The sequence below is a fragment of the Pteropus medius genome, unplaced genomic scaffold, assembly GCF_902729225.1.
Source record: "Pteropus medius unplaced genomic scaffold, Ma_sr-lr_union100, whole genome shotgun sequence".
NCBI classification, from domain to species: Eukaryota; Metazoa; Chordata; class Mammalia; order Chiroptera; family Pteropodidae; genus Pteropus; species Pteropus medius.
In genome coordinates this window covers 13,832,970-13,851,740 of record NW_024354500.1, presented here as the reverse complement: position 1 = coordinate 13,851,740, position 18,771 = coordinate 13,832,970, and the positions used below count along the sequence as shown (strand labels likewise).

The 18,771-nt window shown below is 35.8% G+C and overlaps 1 protein-coding gene across 1 annotated transcript in view; it reads left to right on the top strand.

Annotated features, from left to right (window-relative positions):
- The window catches only part of LOC120594938 (uncharacterized), a 236,289-nt gene that overhangs the window by 27,716 nt on the left and 189,802 nt on the right, over positions 1–18,771 (top strand). The window contains exons 3-4 of the mRNA XM_039853154.1: positions 10,869–11,066; positions 13,923–13,983. Of these exons, the coding sequence (XP_039709088.1) occupies positions 10,974–11,066; positions 13,923–13,983 (154 nt within the window). The 5' untranslated portion in view covers positions 10,869–10,973. The remainder of the gene's footprint in view (positions 1–10,868; positions 11,067–13,922; positions 13,984–18,771) is intronic.

Below are 18,771 nucleotides of genomic sequence, written 5' to 3'. Positions count from 1 at the left end.
GAATAGCTGGGAGAAAAGAATAGACATCATACCTTCATTTTCCATAAACTTTAGCCATACTCATAAATGAGAAACTGACTGTACCATTGGACCAAATATGTGTGTTGTTGGACTTCCACAGGTTAAAAAAATAATAATAATGCGTTTCAGGGTTCACTCCCTTTTCATTGCACAGCACTCTCCATCACTCTTTATTGTATGTACCTAACCTGCTTCTCTCATTTACTCTACCCCTGTGGCTCCTGAAGGCATTGGATTCTCAGACATTTGGAGTTAAACTTGAAAACTTAGAAAGTTCTGAAAGAAGTAAAAGTGAGAAGAGGGCTTTTGGGCCCTAGAGAAGTGTGGGTTTAGAAGCTGGAGAGTCCAAGAATTTGTTTTCTAACCACAAACTGGAAAGAAATTTCTCTCCAGTCTAAGGGAGTGAGAAGAGACAAAGGTCTGTGGGCCCCGGAGCAGTGGCAGCTTTGCTGGGTAGCAAGAACGCAGAGGAGAGTGGCTCTGTGAGGCCCTCAGTCAGCCTGCCTGTAGGAGGGCCACAGGAGATTCCCACAGTACTAGCACTTACAGAAAACAGTAGATAGGGGCTGTGGAACAAGGCCCATGACATTCTGACTGTGACTTTCGTGGATCGATTACTAATATTTGAAGGCCACAGAGCAGTGACCTCCATGCCTTGACTTAGTCTATGACCCTTGAGCTACCATAGCACAACCCTGGGGTCAGGGGGATACTTCACAAATAACAGAGATTGCGTTTTCCCAGTTGGCTTAGCACTTGGATTTGACAATAAAGTCGAGTACTGGATAATCGGGAAATTGGTGTTTGCTGTCCACTTCAGTCAGTGGATTGAAATTTACACCTGTTTTGCTCACTTATAGAAGGAAACTTCTACCACATTCCAGTAGAGTGGAGGAAGGGAGGACTGGACGATGATCATATTTTATAGTACAGGACAATTTTTCCTTGTTATCGGTCTTAGTTACTATCATTTCATGAAGGCTTTGGTCTGTGACCTCTCTTTCCTTTCTAAGTTTTTCTTGCAGTTCTTTTCTTTTTTCTGTGTCTTCTTTATTCTCATATATGTTGGTTCAGTTTGACCACATGGAATATTTCTAGAGCCATAATTCTTTCACAGATTAGCTGTCACGGTAGTCTTTTATTTCTCAGGCCTCATGGGCTCAATTCCTTCCCACAGCTCGCTCTCTCCTGGCTCCACTACTTACTCTCCCCATGCTGACCTCTAAGCTATTCCCAGCTACTCCCTCTCACAGCAGGTGTCCAAAGTATAGTCATCAGGCCAGTAGGGTCAGCCGTTCTCAGGCCCATCTCAGAAATGGAAGTTCTCAGGTCCATCCCAGACCTAGTGAATCAGAAAGCTGTGGCTGGAACCCAGCAGTCTGCTTTTTTATAAGCCCTCAGGGGACTCGGGTGCTTGCTCTAGTTTGAGAAGCACTTTAAGAATGTGGTATCCTGTGGCAGGTAGCAAGAGGCAGGGCCCCTGTGAGTGAGAGGGCAGCTGTCCTTTATGAAAAACATACACACTCAAGCACATGATTAAATCTTCAAGATGTCCTGTATAAATTACAGCTAATTTTTCTAAATACTCAAACCAAAGTTTAATGATTTGACCTTGTGGGCAACTTGTCAAGAGAATCCTAATGTCTAGAGATTTCATTTTATTTTTAGTCCTTTTTGCCATATTGTCTCAGTTAATTAATTTTCTATTACATAATGAATATTATCACTGATATATGCTAGATGTTATTTGATTGTCTTATTGGTAAAAAAAAAAAGATAGGAAAAAATTTGGCTTTGTAAAAAGCCCGTGGAATGTTAGATGGAAATTCTTATGAAAAGTGTTGCAAGAATACTATAGGTTTTCTCCTGGTACTTATGCACGCTTTTTATGAAACTCCTCATAAAAAGAGTGCAGAAAGATGAGATTTGAAAAAAAATGAAACCCGGACAAATTTAATATGTTTAACAAGGGAGTCAGCAATTAGCAGGACTTTTTTAGCTTCTGCGTTTCCATAACATGCAAAGATTTGCTACCTAGTGTTTGCATTTTTAGTCAGCAGTCTAACATAAATGGAGTGCCTTTCTTTTTCTTAGCCAATAAAGTATTGATTTTGTATCACAAAGGAAATATATCAATGTAGGTCTAAGATGACTTCAACCACAATATTAGAAAATTGCTATGTTAGAAATCTCAAGTACAGAGTTGGCAGAGAGCAAAGGTTCACAATTTGGGATGCATAGTGTAAAATTCCTAGACTGTTTTTAATAATCAAACCAAATCAAAATGGTGGGGCCAGTGATATCTCTGAAAAAAACAAGACCATCAAACCTTCAGGGTCATTCATTTGAAAGAATGTTAACTATCAATATAGATGACAAAGTGTGAATTACGAACATTCCCAAAATTGAAAATAAAATTCCCAGTGGGTCAATCACTGACTCTGAAAATAATCTACTTTCTGAATTTCCCAAGATTACTGAATCTTATTAAAAGATGCATTTAGGATAGTACTACCTGTTTAAACTTATGAGAAAATTTTCTCTCCTGTGTTACAGGTAGCTCATATCTGAGTTTGTCCTTTTCTTTTGTACCAATAACCACCCACTCGGAATCATTTCCATACTGATGTCAATTGTATTTTAACTAGCGATGCTGTTTTCTATTAGCATTCACTGGCTTTTGTCTTCTTTATTAATTGCCCTCAGGGAAAGGCAGTATTTAGTCATCGAATTATTGTTTTAAAACGAAGGATGGGATTGTTGGTCAAGAACAGTGAGATTTACTTTGTTATCAAAATCAGTTTGTTCTGAAGCAATTTGTCCAAAAAGAAGCCAAGTAGAAATATTCATATTTTAATCAAGAGAAAAGTAAATATTGTTTTTGTATGAATAAATATACTAAAAGAAAAAATACAGCATTTTAAAATGCAGAGCAATTGTATACAGGTTTTTCCTTATGATATTTGCCAACATGAGTCATTAATCATTAGATGTTAAATCATGTTGGATTTCCATTTTGACATTATTCCTCCCTCTTATCCTCCTCCTTCCCTTCTTCTGCCCCCTATTCCCTCCCCCCACGCCCCAACTTTGCACCACTTTGTCTTCTGGTATATTTATTTGGAGGACATGGGTGTCATTAAATTTAAAAAATATATATTTTTGATTTCTCTACTATAGGCACATAACAGCTTGGTATGGAGATATGAAATGGAAGAATGGGCTCCTGTGGGTAAACGGAAGTATAGTGCTCAAGGAACTAATAATTTAGTAGTGACACAGAAATGGACACAAAGAATTATAATACAAAGCAGAATGTGTTATACTAAAACTACAAACATAGCTTAGTGGAATCATTGTATGGAACAAGAGAGAATTCATACTTGTTTTTACAGAAGAGATAGCTTTGAGCTGGACTTTATAGTATAAATAATATTTAAAAGGAGAAGATGGAAGGAAACACCTTTCTGGTGAAGGTTAACAGAGGTGGGAAACCTGACTTTAGATAGGAATACATATGTCATGAATTATGGTTATGAAACAATTATTAATATAAAGAAAAAAATCAGACTAACAAAGACTCGAATAAAGGGGTTAAAAAAACCTCTCAAATGAGGTGGTTGGCAGAATGCTTCAAAGATGAAAAGCGTGGAATCGAGATGTTCAGTTACAACCTCCCACCCATCTCCTCATCAACCCCAATGACAATAGGCCTATTCTAGTTGATAAATACATGGTCTAACCTAGAAGCCAAAGAGCAGAGATAATAGGGTAGTGAGTTCCAGGAGCAGTGAGCTCTATAAATCTGTCTATAAAACACAAAAGCATCCAAAAATTTCAGGCAACTATAATCAATTAATTAAATAATCAGTTAGTCCGTATAGATGCTCTATAGATTATTTGCCCAAAGTAGTTCAGTTCAGGTTTAACATTTCACAAACAAAATAACCAGGCTACTAAAGCAAATTTTAGAATTAAATGTACTGGATATTTTTGAATCATGCAGACCCAGCCTATATAAAAAGAATCCTGGCCAGTGAGTTGGCTGGAATTATTGTTAAACAAAAGCCATAACACTTTGTCATGGGGTTGAATTTAGTTTTCCTACCACATTTTTTTTTTCAAGTGAGTCACTAGAACAACATCCTGACCCCACAATATGTTACCAACGAAAGCACATCTTTATTTTTCTCTGGTTTCTCTTTGCAGCCAAGCAAGGCTTTAGCCATATTATATTCATCAGCAAGAAATCCCCAAATACCAAGCAGCATACCAGCATCTGCATATGGGCCATGGATTCAGGACAGATTTCAAATCTTGAAAGGGAGACTTAATCTCTTCCTCTTCTTGGTCTTACTCTAAAGCAAAACATGATTTCACTGACCCATGTCAGACTTAACACTTTGTTTCTCAGAAACAGAAAGGGATCTCAGCGGGTCTCATTTGTTAAGGATGGCTGTGTAGCGAGCACGAAACAGAAAACTGGCTTTTGCAGTGTGCAGAAATGAGTCTTTGGCTTTGGTATAGTCTTGCCTAAAACTCTTAAAGTCAGCATTCCTGCTAAGGCTTACCATGAGTGTTTACATGTTAAGATCAGATGAAATGATTTCCCTTTTCCAAGTCATCACTGGTATTCTCAGAAGTCAGTAGACAGTATTTACCTTTGGCAGTGGACGTTGCAGTAATTGAAAAATTAGGTCCCGGTGTCGAACAGGTAGAGACCCATTTATCATTAAGTAACATTCTGGGTCCCTATACACATAGGCATTGGTAGTTATTTTCACTCACTTAGATCCCAAATTGCAACAACACAGTCTCCTTCACAGTGAGCTTCCTGAGCAGCCAGTGAGGACAAGGATAAGACTGACAGGAATGCCAGATGTTCAAACTAGGAGAGGGTGTGGCTTTGCACGCACATCCACAATCATCCCTTGAAAAGCCTGGTGCAGCCAGAAGGAGCTTGCACAAGAGCAGATGTGGGCTTTTGTTGTATTTAAAACAATAGTTTTGTTCCCCTCTGAATAGCAAAATAAATCTCTGAGTCCTTCGACTGAAGGAAGGCATAAATTATGATCATGTTTTCTATACTTTAATGTCTCCTGAAGAGAGAAACCAATGGTTCAAAATAGCTTATAGTGAGAAAATGGCATTTTCAGCTTCAGTTATTCACATAGAATTTAAATATCTTTTATCTGCCATTTAAATCAGGCTAGAATTAAAACTCAACATCTGGAAAAAACCTCCAGGAATATCCTAAGTTATTTTTTTTCTGGTACTATTATGCTCACTATGTCTGTAAAACTTCCCTCACTTCTCTCAGAGGAGATCTATGATCCTTCAGAGGACATGTCTTTTCATTTTTCTATCTTTAGAAAGGAGAAATTCTTCACCAATGTTGACAGTGTAAGCTCCTTAGAAACCTTTTTGGTTCGTCCTCTTCCAAAATGACTGGAAAATCTAGATTCTCAAGATCCACAAAACTTAGGTTGTCCTTTGTGCTTTGCTTCTTGATATTTCAGTGTAGAGCTCTGTTGCTCAAATGACATGAACTTAGGTTCAAACCCTGGTACTTTCATTTACTAATTGTATTAAGATAGGCAACTTATTGTTGGAAGGCAGTTTTCCGTGATTCTCTTGTGTGTGTTCACATGTTTCAAGCAGAAGCACTGATTACCTTTGTTTCAAACATGGTTTTTAGTGAATAACCTTTGAAGAAAAAGATAGTGTCTCCTTCTGGAGCAAAGGGCAGGCATGCTTATTGTCCATTATAAAAACTTCTGTAACACAAACTAAAAAATTCCTGTAAAAATAATAAAATTTCTGTAACACAACCTATTGCATGTTCAGGTGTTACTGACCTCTTTGCATTGCTTGTGGGAATTGGGGTTCACGAAATTGTCAAAAAAAAAAAAAGCTGGTATTCTGTCTACTTTTACTGCTATGAGTAAAGAAGTCTTTTGTTTCTGACCCAGGAATCTTGTGCCTTCTGTAAGCATTGCTGAAATTGTAACAGACTAATTTGTTAGTTTTCAGTTAGGATAAAATATCAGACCGTTGGCAGTTTTTGACACGTATTTGACAGTATTAATCCTCAGTTTCCTCATATGTAAAATAGACTTTAAACATAATGCTGACATACTTGTAGTGAGGACAGCGAACTCAATAGTAATCACATATTAAGCCCTAATAAATATTTACTATTGTTATAATTTATGTGATCCTTTCACTTTATACCTTAAGCAAAACAATTCTTATATATAGTCTTATTTTGAAAGAAAACTTCTTTTAAAGATTCTTTTAAGAAACATACAATTTCAAGATATTCCTCCCCAAATATAGTTTCTTTTGGAGTCATTTTCTTTTACCCATAAGGTTTACACTTTCTCTTCTCATTTTTTTTTTTTTTTGCAGTAAAATTTTATATAAAATCTTGGATGCATCCAATGGAGAGGCTTACATTAAAAAAAAATATTTTCTTTATTTGCTTCCACACAAAGAAATGGGGAAAAGGAGACTTGTAGAATAACTTTTTTAGCTTAGTTTGGCTTATGATTAAATTTTTAACTTCTAAAATGTCTTTATTCCTTAAGAGAAATGGGTGAAGGCACAATAGAGGTGATTGTTTCAACTGAACATGTCAGCATGCCCATGTGAAGCCCTAGTCTAATGTGTAGGTTTATTGCTGCCCTTGATATATGAAGACAGAAGGGATCTAAGTTGTAGATATAATCATGTTACTCTTTTTCTTAAAATGCCTCCTTGGATCCCTTTTGCCTACAGGGAAAAGTCACAATTTTTCGGTTTGTTGTTTCAGACTCTTAACGGTTTGTCTACCTTCACCGTCAGCATGTCTGCTTTAACTCTTTTACTTCCTCATTGGTCCTTGAACACATTATGCTGTTCCTTTCTCTGTATATTTTAGAGATACCTTTCTATCTAGTATGCCTTTACCTTTCTTTTCCACCCAACAATCTCATCACTTAAGGATCAGTTCAAGTTTCTCTTTCTCTGGAAGCCTTCCTTGCTTTATTCAAGTGGAATTGGCTGATCCTTTCTTTGTCTGACTCACACTTTTAATTAATATTATGATTCTTACCCTTAAAGAATTCCTTTGTATTTATTTGGCTATGGTCTATTTCACCTAATGATTGCTAGTTGCTTTAAGGCAGAGATTGTCTTACTCATTTTTATGTCGTCTTTGACATACACAGCATCTGGAAAATAGTAGTTTGTTTGTTTGTTTTTTATCAATGAGACATAGAATGGAACTGGTCAGAATTTCTGAGATTTAAGCCATGAAATTTGTTTCATTGGCACTTGGTTAAACCTCAGTGTTTCTCAATACTGGTTGCTCAGTGCTGGTTGGAATCACATGGAGAGCTTTGAAAAAGTACCAGTGCCTGAGCTCAGGGGCACTAATAGGTGCCCCTAGTCTCCATAGATCTGGATTTAGTTGGTTTAAAGTGCAGTCCAGGGATTGGTAATAATAATAGTCGGCACTTACATAGCTCTTACTATACGAGGCACTATTTCGGACACTGTTTTAAGCATTTTATTTACATTAATTTATAAGCATTTTTTGAAAAGCCAACACTGAGCACCACTACAGTCTGGCTAAATGGTGAGAAAATATAATCGCTGAGGTCAAAGTAAAATAATGATACATAATGATAGAACTAAGCTGAATTTCTTTAGCAAGCTTATATATTTCATTTGTTTATTCATTTTTGTTTTTAATTTGTAGGGGAGTATAAAAGCAATCCCTATATGTATAGTGTGATGAATTGTGGTTAGAACAGAAAAATTTTCAATGACTGCAGAAAATTTGAATTGCTAAAGGAGATGTTAAGCATTCAGAGTCACTTTTCTAGTTTAAGGTGCAGTTCTCATGAGACAGCACTTTATTAACCAATTTGCCATAAAAATTTATCTTTGCTCACTGGAGCTTTTCACTTTTGAGTTGAAGGACTAATTTGATTTGACATCTTTACAGTTATTTAATAGAAATATAACATCTGGAAAAAAGAGAATATAAGTAAAGCAATATTATAAGAGGTTTACTAAAAATGGTCCTACTTTACAACACTAAAAGGGGGATTTTATGTATTATATTTAATTGTGAAAAGAGTCTTTTCATGTAAAACACTATAAAAATAGTTTGCTTTTGCATTAAAACATATTTTTCTAGCTTTCTTAAGGAACACTGCTAATATGGTTCAGGCCACCCTCAGGACTACTCATACCTTCCTTACTAGTCTTCTTGCTGTTTTTCTCTTTTCTCCCATTCATCTTTCCTGCCTGCCATTTCTATGTTATCACATACCCCATCTGTGCACGGCAGGTTAACCTCATCAAGGCAAGGCAGATTTGGAACTGGGACTGGAATAAAACTGCCCACTTGAGTGATACAGGGGATAGGGGAAGAGTCTTGCAAAACTCAGTGTCTGCAGAGCAAGGCAATAAGGAACCATTTGACTGCAGCCCTTGGGTGTCAAATACTGTGAACCAAGGGCAACTCTGATGGCCAGGATGTTGGAAGAGCATGATTGTATGGAACCAGATCAAGTAGTACTGGAGGTTGTACCCAGACAGTAGGAGAGAATTCATGTCTGCTACATTAGATTTTACTTCCTGTGGTGGATGATGGTTGTTTCAGGGATCAGCCTCCACCCCAATATGTCCCGAAGCATCAGTAGGGCTATAAAGAAAGGGAATAAACCGAAGCTTAATTACTAGAATTAAGAATAAATTGAATGTGGTCTTAAAAATAAGACAACCAGTTATTTGTACTTGGGCACAAACTGAGAGGCAGGTAAGTCACAAAAGTGACTTCAGCCTGGGTCTTAAAACCAGAGTTCCTTAGAGACCATCTATCAGTGATGATGGTCAAGTTGTTTAGATGTACTTGGAAGAGGGATGCAATATTTGAAATACAGAAAAAACACATGGTCTTAACATTTAACTCTGATCTTTCTGATCCATTTTTTCAATAGCTCCTTATTGTTTATAGAATGAGTCAGTCTCATTAATCTAATTAAGGTCTTTTATAATCTGGTTTCAACCACCTTTCCTTACTTTTCACTTCTCATTATATCTTTTCCCCCCAACTCCTGTACCTACTGACTTTGCATAGAACCTACAATTCCATAATCTAGACTTATTAAATATTTTTATCTTAATACACCTTGTGCTTTACTGGCTTGATGTTTGTTTCAAAATTTTCTCCTTTATATCTACCCATTATGTAGAAGCCATTACTTAATACCAAATGTTGGCAGTAATTTATTTTTTCTCTTTTTTTCCATCTCTACTATTGACATGTATTTTCAAGCTAAGGCTGTGTTGGCTTGATTCACCTTAATATCTCACATCAAGCCCAACATAAGGGAAGAGACAAAAAGAAAGTTTTTTAAAGACTTAATTTATTGACTTAATTTTTTGACTTTACATGTATTTTTAAAAATTACATTAATTTACACACATTTTGAGCTTTTGTGGACTTTATTGGATTTGAAGGAAAAACCTGTGTTCTTCCTGAATGGACTCTGAAGACTTATCAGTAGACTTAAAAACAATTTAGAAAATTTAGATTTTTGAAATTTCAATGTCTAGTTGCATAGTACATGCATGCATGTTGTATATTCATTCCATTATATAACACATAGACTTTTGTATATGATTGAATTTTCATGATATTCAGAAAGGTAAAGCCATGGTATTATTATTTTTATAATTTTTATAATTTTTATAAGAAGACAAATGATTAACTTGGATTTGAAAATTCAATAATGAGCCTAGTCATTGCCTTGAACCATTAGTATCAATTAATAGCAATTACCGAATGGTTGTGTATAAATGAGAAGAGGTTGATCAGTATTTAAAACTTATTCTCATTATCATATAGACCAGTGGCTTTCAACAAGGTATGATTTTTGACTTGACCCTCAAGGATATTTAACAATGTCTGGAGAAATCTTGGGTTTTCACAAATGCGGACAGTGCTATTGTAGAGGCCAGAGGTACGGCTAAATGCGAAGGATGGTTCCCTAAAACAAAGACTTATCTAGTCCAAAATGTCAACAATACTAAGGCTAAAAAACTAGATATAGATCAAGGCTAACAATTCGTCTATTGAAATTAACTTAAAAATATACATATATATATATATATAGTTCAATTCCAAGTGTCAGCCATAGAGATTTATTCGTTTCAGAAAATAACTTAAAGTAGAATCTACATAAAGCACAATTAAGATGTAGAATAATTACCTTTCAGAGATTGTGTGTTATTATCATATTGAAATGTACTTTTTTGACTTTTGCTTAAATAAGTGAGTCCAATCCTCAGTATATGAAATAATTTAATAACACAAAGGGTTTTGTGGTGCTCACATAAATTGTGATTGTTTTTGGTTTGGATTCACATGTGGTTAAACTACATGTTTCCATGGTTTCACTAAATTTCATGTTTTGCTTTACAGAGTAATATTGGTAAATGGAAGGATTGATATAAGGCAATTAGCTGTAACTTTGGAACTTTTCTTCCCTTTTTAAAGCTTTGCATGGCTTGAGCTTTTATACTTTATATAAAACTACTTATAACCCAGATGATTTATAGAAAACTCTGCAAGGTGAGGTCAGTGTGCACTTCAAGGCCAGGGCAAAAGACTCTACTCTGCCATTTGTTTTCACTGTTTTGTTTGGCCTTTTCCATGAAACCAGATGGATAAGCAGGGCACATATGGTGTATGAACTGGCTGGGGCTCCCAGCAGGCCTGACTGTGGACTCTGTGGCCTGCTGCTGTGCTTTTATGTTTGAGTTCAGAATTCTTCTACTCATTTGCACAGGGCTGAGGCCAGGCCCCTCGAAGCTCACTCAGCAGGAAGTGGCTACTCCGAAATCCAGAATGCTCATCTAGAAGGAAAAGACCTTCAGCGACAAAGTCCTCATCTATGATCTGGCTCTCTCCTCCTTTGTGCCGCTCGGCTCCCTCTCTCAGGATCAAAGAGCTCTGTGGGAACACAATTCCTGACTCAGACTTGTGGGTAATTCCTGTTTTGAATCCAGTTCGGGTCTCTGGGTTGAATTTTCTTCTGGTTAGCCTTGTGGCCACTCCTGGAGGCAGAGAAACTGCTATGTGGATTAGCAAAGATCAAGAAAATGAAGGCCATCTCTAATGTTGACATTAGTAACTCAGGACCAGATGGGAGGTTTAGCCTGGGACCGTTGTGCTATAATTAGTGTTCTAAAAATACTGGTTCTACCTAGGGATGAACCACCTCACTGAGACAATATGGATCAGGCCATTTTATAACATGTTCACTTTTGCCTCTGTTGTATTTAATAGTCACAGTAACTTTTACATTTTACACAGTGGTCCTGTATTTAGGAGACCGTAGTGGTTTTATGAGCTCATAACTGGTTATAAGCATGGACTTTGGAATCAGAAAGATTAGGCTTGGCTTGTGGCATCTATCACATGTTAGCAGAGAAAACTTGAAGGTTATTTAACCTCATCAAGTCTCAATTTCCTCATCTAAAAATTGATATAATAGTGCCTCTATAACTAGATAAATGAGATGTTGTATTGTGTTGTGGTAAGAGTATGTACTTCAGAGCCAGACTGCTTGGGATCGAATGCTGGCTCTGCCACTTACTAGCTGGCTGACCTTGAACACAGTGCTTCACCTTCTTCTGCTCTGGAGATAATAATAGGATCCATTGAGAGGGTTGTTGTCAGGATTAATGGACTGCATGAGTAGAATACTTGGGGCATCTTGTAGTGCTTTATAACCATTAGCTAAATTATTATTGTGAGGGTGAAAATACTTTCTCAGTAGCAGAGAAATTCTTTTATGAATTTGTGTTTGTAACACATATGCATAGCACTTATAAATGTACCACACAGAAAGTCTTTTAAAAGCACTAAAATATTGCATTATTTGGGAAATTGCTCAGTTTTCTACCACATGGAGAAGTTAATTCAGATACATAAATGACTACTTGTCAAACTAGACCAAAGTACCTGGTATTGTTCTTCAAACTGAGTAAAGTTTAAGAAAAATGTACATTCTCTCACAGACATACACATTCACGCACTGCTTTATGACAGGTGTAGATGGGAACTGGGTCTAATGAAATCAAGCAATTGAAGAGAGCTTGGCACAACTCAGGAGTATTAGAAATCTTTGGCTCTAGATATCCTCGGGAATTGAAGGTCTATTTGCCTTGATGACTCCAAATCATCTGCTATACAATTGGCAAGTTACACTTGTATTTTCTCCTTCATTGCCATTGTGCTTGTCTAGTCCAGGAGGAATCCCCACATGTCATCCTTCTCAGACCTCCACCTTTCTTTGAACCAGCTGTTTACTTCTAATTCCTTACTTCTATACTACTGTGCCTAGAAAAATCAAGCTCCTTTATATCATGTATATTTTAAATAAAAAGCATTAAAAAGAAGACCCATTTACTGTTATACTGCAACTCAATTCTGACAAGTCTCGCTTTCCAATCTGCAGCAGGCAAACTTTTTGGCTGATATTCTGATAGATATACAAAAGGAGCAGATTGCTCACTTTTGTGGATGCATTTTATGAAGTCTATTTGTTTGAAAAGAGAAGAAATGCAAAACAGATTATAAAAACCAATAATTTCATATATTTGCTATGTTAGCAAAGTTTCATTTTCAGATAAAAAAAGCCACAAGCCACATGTTGTTAAATTGATAAAAATAATTTATGGAGAGATAATATATGTATGGCAGCTTAATATCATTTCCTGAGTCTAATTGCATGTTAGATCATAAAAAGATGCTAAAATGAACTGTAAAAGTTTCAAAGATTATTTATATGACAATACATTTTAGGAAATTGTAACAAGGATTTCATTTAAAGTTTAGCTGGCATTTGTTGTTTTCAGTAAGCTAAAATAAAAAGGGATTGATATCATGGATGTTTTACAATGAGTGTATCAAAATAAATGCTTATGTTTTACTTTATTCTTATAATACAGAATTAGAATAATTGAGCTTTTAACTTTTTAGAAGTTTGGAAATTTTTTTCAAATAAATGGTAGCATCACAATAAAATTAGAACATGGTAAGGAAGGGGCTTCTGGACTTCAAGACGTCCTTCAAAACAGAAAAGCATATTTTAAATTGTTTGAATTTTCTAGTTCATTTGGCCTGGGCACCTTCCTGCATGCCTTGTCATAACTACCATGTTAAATTTAGTCATATGTTTAGAAAATGGAGAAAAATGTTCACCACTAGCAGGTGAAAACAGGAAATAAAAATATTGACCCGGGATGTTTCCTAGACAATTAAACACTAGTGAAAAGATTGTAGTTCCTAAGGACACTGAGACTAGGAAAGTGGGCATAAGTACCTCATGTGGCATCCAGTTGATTCCGATTCATGATGCCTGTAATTGCTGGCTATGTGAGTAATGTGGCAAAATAGCTTGTAGTGCAGTAAAATGAAAAAAAAAAAAGTTCCTCCTAAAGGACTTATGATTTTAGGATCACAGCAGAATTGTTCTTTCTTCATTTCCCTCTTTTGGAAATACCTGGACTTTTTTTTGAAATGCCCGGTCTTTCATTTTGATTCCAGATCTAAACAAAATGATGACACACCTAATTACTGATGACATTGTTTACCTGGAGGACCAAGCTGTTTTGGATCTAGTATGACCCCAAACTAGAACAGATAGAAGTGGTTGTGATACTATCAAAAATTAATATATCATTTGTTTAGGTTCTGAATAGAACATCATGATAAGTTATTTGGAAAGAGTTTCTTTAAGAGAAAGCTATTCATCTAGGAATCGTTTATAGAGGAATTACCATGTATGAGGCTGTGTGTGTGAAAAAAGAAAAATAGCATTTATATTTTTTTCAAGGAAAGTAAAATTCGATGGAATTTACAGAGTGGTGATGACTTTTTCTTTCAGAAAAATATAAAGAAAATTGGCCTTTTTTTTTGGTAGCAGTTTTGAAGATTAATAGTAAAGAGCCTCAGGCACTTGATCTGAATGTATTTTGATGAAGGTAAAAGTCACTCAGATTGTGTTCATTTTTGTTTATGTGTTGTTTGTTGAATCCTTTGTCTACAGATTACATCAGGAAAATAACTTTTTAAATAAATCACATCTTATGGATTAAATGGGAACTCTCAGTGCTAAGGACATGTGGTAGAAGGAGAAAGTTTCAAAAGAAGCAAGAGAGTAAGTCTTGGAAAGTTCTTGGTGGCTAGGAATCTCAGAGGGACAATAGACTCCATCCCCCAGTCCCCTTTCCACTCCCACCAGATAAAGAGATGTTTGGGAACACACAGAGCCTGGAGGACTTCACTTGCTTCTTTATTGGGGCCTGGGAAAATAAACATGAACACTGTGCCTGACAACATTGTCAGGCATCAATATAATTAAGATACCAGAATATTTGGCCCTTAAAAAAGGCAAGATTTACTTAGAAGCCAGTGGTCCCCAAAGAGTTTTCTTGGTTGTGATGAGAGAATGCCAGGGAGGAACTGTGTTAGGCTAGGTCTAGGCTGCAGAGCAGGCGGACACAGCAAACACCTCAGAGGATGCTGGAGTGGAGGGATGATCATGCAAGAGGCGAGCCACCAACTTAACTCCAAACACCTTCATCCCCTTTCCACGACTAGATACCCAGGTGAAGGGAAGAAACAATTTTGAATTGACCGAGTTTATGCCTCACTTGACTAAGAAAAACTCTGAAGTGATGAGAAAAAAAACTTGGAATTGACTTAGTCAGATTTCAGTCATCTAGCAACTAAGCTCAATTACAGAGAGATGCGTTATTTTACACATCTGAATTTTGTCAGTTAAAAATATTGTGCTTACAAAGACTGCTATGATTTCAGTGAATATGCTTTATTTCCTATGTGTATGCATAAAATAAATTTGAAACATTTATTTTACTCTAGGATCAGCTTCATACGTAGAAATGTAAAATATTTTATAAAGTCTCCTTAATAGATTAAATGAAGAGAAATTATCAAATGTTGGTATGCTCAGAAATGTTTAACCTATCAGTTGATTCGAAATATTTAAAGTAATTAATGTGTCGAAGAAGAAATTATCAAGATCAACAATCTCAATCATAAAAATCTTTAGGACTTAGCTCGTCAATTTCTAGAAATGACCACTTAAGAGAACAGATTCTGTTCTGTAGATGTATTTACAGTATTTGGAGCTGGTTCTATGATATCCTAGTTTTCTTTATAGTTGTAAGACCATTGAAAGAAATAAAAGGTAGGTTTTTAAATTAAGTATTTATTTTTTACGCTGAGTCCTCAGTGATTTAGAGTACTGTTTTGAATTTATAGAACCTATAGTAACTAATGATTATGTTACAGAATTTTGACTAGGAACTTGTAATGTGTCCATTCATCATCTTTCTAACCTTTATTTCTTTTTCATTTGAGTCAATTTTCACATACATTCTTTCTTGGTAGGTATTATATCATGCCTATTGCTGAAATTCTCAAAGATCACTTTTATTAATTAAAATTATTATTAATAAAATTGCTTGTATTATCATAGGGAACCTCAGATGGGTGTTGCTAATAGCCTGTAAGTGGAGCCTAAAAAGATTAGTTATATAATTTTTTTAAAAGCTGTATTTGTATATATATTTGGCATATTAGAAGTTGCACATATTTAAAGTGTAAAATTTGATAAGTTCTATGATATGTAAGCACCAGTGAAACCACTACGATGAATATAATGAACATATTCATCATGTCCCAAAATGCTCTGTGCCTTGTGGTAATACATCTTTCCTGCCTTTTCCTGTCCTCTTTCTTCATCTCCAGGGATTGCATTGAATCTATAGATCAAATTGGGAAGAACTGACATCTTGACAATATTGAGTCTTCCAATACAGGAACATGTAATCTCCCTCCATTTATTTAGTTCTTTGATTTCTTTCATCAGAGTTTTGTAGTTTTTTTTATATATAGGTCTTATATATGTTATTTTTATATTTATATCTCAATATTTCATTTTTGGGGTGCTAATGTAAATGACATTGTATTTTTAATTTCAAATTTCACTTATTCATTGTTTGTAGTTGACAGTACTTGGATCGTCAGTTTTTTTTGTTGTTTTGTTTGAATTTTAGTCAGTCTGATAGCTATGTAGTGGTATCTCATTGTGGTTTTTATTTGTACTTCGTTAATGACTGCTGACACTGAATGTTTTCCTGTGCTGATTTGCCATATATGTATCTTCTTTCATAACGTGTTTTTTAAACTTGCCTATTTAAAAATTTTCATATATACATATCTCAAGGGTCAATCCACATGTTTGATGATTCACTAGAAATATTCACAGAACTCAGAGTCAGCAGTACTCATGACTATATTTTATTACAGTGATCAGCAATGGAAAAAGACACATCACGCAGTTTGGAGGAATCCCAATGCAGACTTCCAACATTTTCCCTCTTAGGAGAGATTACAACTAACACACTTCTTCCTTCAGTAGTGAAATGCAGCAATATGTGTGCAATGTTTTGGCCCAGGGAAGCTTGCTTCAGACTTAGAGTCCAGAGTTTCTATTTGGAGCCAGTCTTATAGGCACTCTACTAACATGGCCAGCCATAAGTATCCAAATCCCAGAACAAAATTAGGGTATTCACCATTAAGCACATTTTTTGTACAATTAGTCTAGGCAAACAGGTACAGCAGAGCATAATCCTCCAAGTGGGAAAACAGCCTGATTAACATAGAAAGCATGACAGAAGCAAAGTTCCCAGATGCCAGCCAAGGGCCAACCCTGCAAGCAGACCCTTCTAAAGATAGCAACCTCAGAAATACTATATTGACTCTTCTGATACACAAATACACACATACACATACATACATTCTTTTATTTTCACCGAAACACTCTGATTATTGTGGGACATCCAGGAAGAAGTGAGGGATATGATAAACCTGAAAAACTCATTGAATTGAGGAAAGTTCCAAGCATAAGATATACCTTCTGGGAATGTGGTATTTGCCTTGGGACTGTAGATACTGAGATTTGAGTCAGACATAAGCTTATAATATTATGGTAAAGGATTCAGTTTCACCTAAAAGTAGAACCTGTTTTAACTGATGAAAGAATGAGTTTGAGAATTGGGTGGGATTTACAAAAACAGAAAACTTTCTTCAGGATAATTCTTTAGGATGGTCTGAAGCCCAGGGGACAAATTGGTGGCCAGAGAAAGAATAAATTTAATAAAGAGAGGTTACCAGTCTGGTAGCACCTCAAGACCCTGGAAGCATTCCGGGATAGATATGTTTTTTCACTCAGGAAGGCTAGAGGGGCTGACTTTGGGAACATGAATTCCTCTTTATCAAGCAGTGTTGTTTCATTGAGCAGCTTGCTTCAAATTCTCTGCTGTCTTATACTTATTGGGCTCCCTTTTCTCCTCGTTCTCTATTCTCTTCTTGGCTCTGCTTTTCTCCTCATGAGGGCCTTTTGTCATGTAAACAATAACCTCTCCAACATTCCAATGGTAAACAATGCTTCTTATAAGGCTGTTTCTTAGAATATCCCTCAATACAAGCCAATGGTTTAGGAAGGAGAATGGAGAATATGTGCAAATTAAAATTCAGTCTAAGTGGGCAATGTATTACCGGTTTATCTTTTTTTTTTAATTTTTAAATTGAAGTTAGTGTCAGTATTATTTTATATTAGTTTCAGGTGTACAGCATAATGATTAGACTTTTATATCATTTACAAAGCGATCCCCCAATTAGTCTAGTACCCACCTGGCACTATACGTAGTTATTACAATATTATTGACCATATTCCCTATACTGTACTTCACATTCCTGTGACTATTTTTGCAATTACTAATTCGTACTTCATCCCTTTGCCTTTTTCACACAGCCCCTCACCTCTTCTTCCATCTGGCAGTCACCAGTTTCTTCTTTGTATCTCTGAGTCTGTTTCTATTTTTTTGTTGTTGTTGTTGTTCATTTATTTTGATATTTAGATTCTAGATATAAGTGAAATCATACAGTATTTGTCTTTAACTTATTTCTCTTAGCCTAATGCCCTCTAGATCCATCCACGTTGTTACAAATGGAAAGGTTTTATTTTTTTATGGCTGAGTAATATTTCATTGTATGTATATACCACTACTACTTTATCCAATTGTCTGTTGATGGGCACTTAAGTTGCTTCCATATCTTGACTATTGCAAATAGCGCTGCAGTGAACATAGGAGCACACATATCTTTTTGAATTAATGTTTTGGTTTGTTTCAGATAAATTACCAGAAGTGGAATTGATAGGTCATAAGGTAGTACTATTTATTTTTAAGTTTTTGAGGAAAAACTGTTTTCTATAGTGGCTGCACCACATTGCAATCTCACCAACAGTGCACAAGGGTTCCCTTTTCTCCACATCCTCGCCAATACTTTTTTGTTGATTTATTGATGATAGCCATTCTGACAGGTGTAAGGTGATGTCTCATTGTGGTTTTAATTTGCATTTCTTCGATGATTAGTGACATTGACCATCTTTTCATATGCTTATTGGCCATCTAAATGTCCTCTTTGGAGAAGTGCCTATTCTGGTCCTCTGCTCATTTTTAATTGGATTGTTTCGTTTTTTTTTGTTTGTTTGTTTGTTTTGGTATTGAGTTGTATGAATTCTTTATAAATTTTGATATTAAGTTCTTGTCAGATGTATGATAGGCAAATATCTTCTCCCATTTTGTAGGATG